At 34.9% G+C, this 2,748-nt stretch overlaps 1 protein-coding gene across 1 annotated transcript; it reads left to right on the forward strand.

Moving 5' to 3' along the window:
* Window positions 405–1,755, forward strand: LOC109232629. Its single transcript, XM_019398385.1, has 3 exons — window positions 405–569; window positions 997–1,222; window positions 1,301–1,755. The coding sequence occupies exons 1-3, from the start codon at window positions 405–407 to the stop codon at window positions 1,753–1,755; spliced, it is 846 nt and encodes a 281-aa protein (XP_019253930.1).

Here is a 2,748-nt window from a genome sequence, read left to right on the forward strand (position 1 = left end):
TTATGTGTGGCTTCTATTGTAACAATCATCCATGTACGAATCTATGAACCATAAAGTACACAGTATGTAGCCTCTCTAGATGAAACCAGTAGTATTTTTCTAATTAGTTTAAATACTTGAAGTGGATTCGTCCACATGGAGTAGTAAGTTTCTTTGATAGCATTAGAATATTAAATATTGATTGACTCATGTGAAGTTTTACACGATGATATTTTATGCTGAAATATTGTTCTAATAAGTTTCTGACTTTGACTAGAATTCTCTTTTTTGTACAATCCTACTAGCATGCATCTGAATTCTCCTTCATACTTAACAATGTGTTCTATGAAGAAGAGTTCTATTTTCGATTCATATTTATTTTACATAGTTAATTGGTTGATGTATCTCACTTAATTTTATTACAGATGGCTGGTCGAAATAATCACAATAATAGACAGATATTGGAACAAGTGAGCTCTTTAGCTACTTATGCTGCTTGCTTAGTAGCTATTTGGTTTTGGACTTATGTACGTGAAATTGAAAATGACCGACGTGCGATCACACATGATATACGGCTGGAAAATGAACAAGTTAGACATGAATTATTGAGTCATTTATTCTCAACTGAACTTTGTCGTAATATTATAAGAATGACCCCTTTAGCTTTTACGATCTATGTGTAGAGAGGGTGATCTTAGACCAACACTTCAAGCAACAGTTGAAGAGCAAGTTGCAAAAACACTTTACCTGTTAGCACATAATACGACGAGTCGCGAGTTAGCTTTTATCTTTCGACGATTTGGAGAGTCGGTCAGTCGTCATTTTCATATTGTCCTGTGAGCGATCTTGGGGTTATATGAAAAACTTATTAAACAACCTGATGGCTCTCAAGTTCCTTCTGAAATTGCCAGCAGCCCAAGATTCTACCCATATTTTAAGGTGAACACAATTATAATTTTATTGAACTTTTAGCTAAATTCAAGATTGATTGCATATAATTTATTATAATAATATCAGGATTGTATTGGTGCAACTTATGGAACACATATACGTTTTAAAGTTTCACAAAGTGAAGCACCCAAATATCGTGGAAGAAAAGATTATCCAACACAAAATGTATTGGCTGCATGCACATTTGATTTAAAATTCACATATGTGTTAGCTGGTTGGGAAGGGGCGGCATCTGATTCAAGAATCATGAAAGAAGCGTTAAATAGACAAAACCCACTAAAACTTCTAGAAGGTAAATATTTCATATATTTATCTAGGGAAAGTTAGATGTGATGAATAAATAATTAAAGCTTTTACTTTTCATCTTTAGGAAAATACTACCTTGTTGATGTTGGATTGATGTTGAGAAGTGGACTTATTATGCCTTATTGGGGGGAGCGATATCACTTGAAAGAGTATTCAAGAAATCTACCTCGAAATCCTCGCGAATTATTTAACCTGCAACACGCATCTTTGCGTAATGCTATTGAACGAGCTTTTGGAGTTCTTAAGAAGAGATTTCCTATCATTTCTAGTTCAACTGAACTATCATATGGTGTTGAAACCCAAAAGCTTATTATTTTTGCATGTTGTATTTTGCACAACTACTTAAGAGGTGCAAATCCAAATGATGAATTACTTGCGCAAGTTGATGCGGAGCTTATGAATGATAATGATGTGCATAAAGAACCACCAAATCCTAGGAAAAGTAATGAGGAGTTTAGAAGGGGGCAGTTGATTAGAGGTGGCATAGCAGCTAACATGTGGACTAATTATCAAGTTTAATCTTCTAGGTGAGAAAAAGTCAACGAATTTTTTCGTTTTTATTTATTTGATGTTGTTTGAAAGTAATTCCGTAGCTATTATTTGAATAAAAAATATTATGTACTATGCATATATTTTATTTTATAGCTCTTGCAAATATTATGTCTGATAAAGTTCTCTTTTCTTTTCTTTTTTTTGAACAAAACACGCGAATATATTATATAACTTAAAGCAAGACTATATTGGCATAGTAGATGTTTTTAGGGCATTACTGTTGCCCATAGTTGCCGAATAGTAACAAACATTAGTAGAAATATTCTTAAAACTATTACAAATACCATGCTTGCTCTTGATCACTTGTTGTCAACAAAAGCTTTGAAAAGTAACACGCTCCCGACAGGAAATTAATCCATAATATCATCCATCGTTGGCATTATTGGAAATAAATCACCCAACGGTTTGGCATCTACTACAAAAGAGAGAATCCACTTCAGATAACCACGTCTCTGCTAGGCAACGTGTGGAATGGCCGAGAACGAACCTTTTTGAATATATAATCCAAATCGAGAGTAGAGTTGCAGGAAAAGCCGTCTGATGGAAAATTACTTTCACGTTCGGTTCAATAGGGTGGACAGGCATGGTAAAAACACTTTGTAGATGGTGGGCTCTTGATGGCTTCCTTGGCCAGCATATGTGCCACCTTATTTCCCTCCCTGAAATTATGCTTCAGGCGTGGGAGCTTCAATTGGTGCATTAACCATTTGCATTCAGTAACAATGTTAGAGAAGTTATAGCTATCCTCATATATAAGCTTGATGACATCCGTACTGTCCGTTTCAATTTCCAGATTTAGGAAGTTCATTTCTTTAACAATTTTCAATCCTTCTAGCAATGCCATCAACTCTGCATGAGTAGGAGAAATTGCTTGGCTTGCTTTGTGGAATCCCACAATTCAGTCTCCGTTACTATTTCGTAATGCACCACCAAGCCCAGATGCATTATTGTTACTAGAAA

Source organism: Nicotiana attenuata, chromosome 9 (assembly GCF_001879085.1).
Source record: "Nicotiana attenuata strain UT chromosome 9, NIATTr2, whole genome shotgun sequence".
Classification (NCBI taxonomy): domain Eukaryota; kingdom Viridiplantae; phylum Streptophyta; class Magnoliopsida; order Solanales; family Solanaceae; genus Nicotiana; species Nicotiana attenuata.

Excerpts from the sequence above, each read along its gene's own strand:
- LOC109232629 (XM_019398385.1), top strand. The coding sequence starts at position 405 with ATGGCTGGTCGAAATAATCACAATAATAGACAGATATTGGAACAAGTG. Across the intron at positions 570-996 it reads TACGGCTGGAAAATGAACAA|GATTGTATTGGTGCAACTTA; the intron begins GTTAGACATGAA and ends TAATAATATCAG. Across the intron at positions 1,223-1,300 it reads CCCACTAAAACTTCTAGAAG|GAAAATACTACCTTGTTGAT; the intron begins GTAAATATTTCA and ends TTTCATCTTTAG.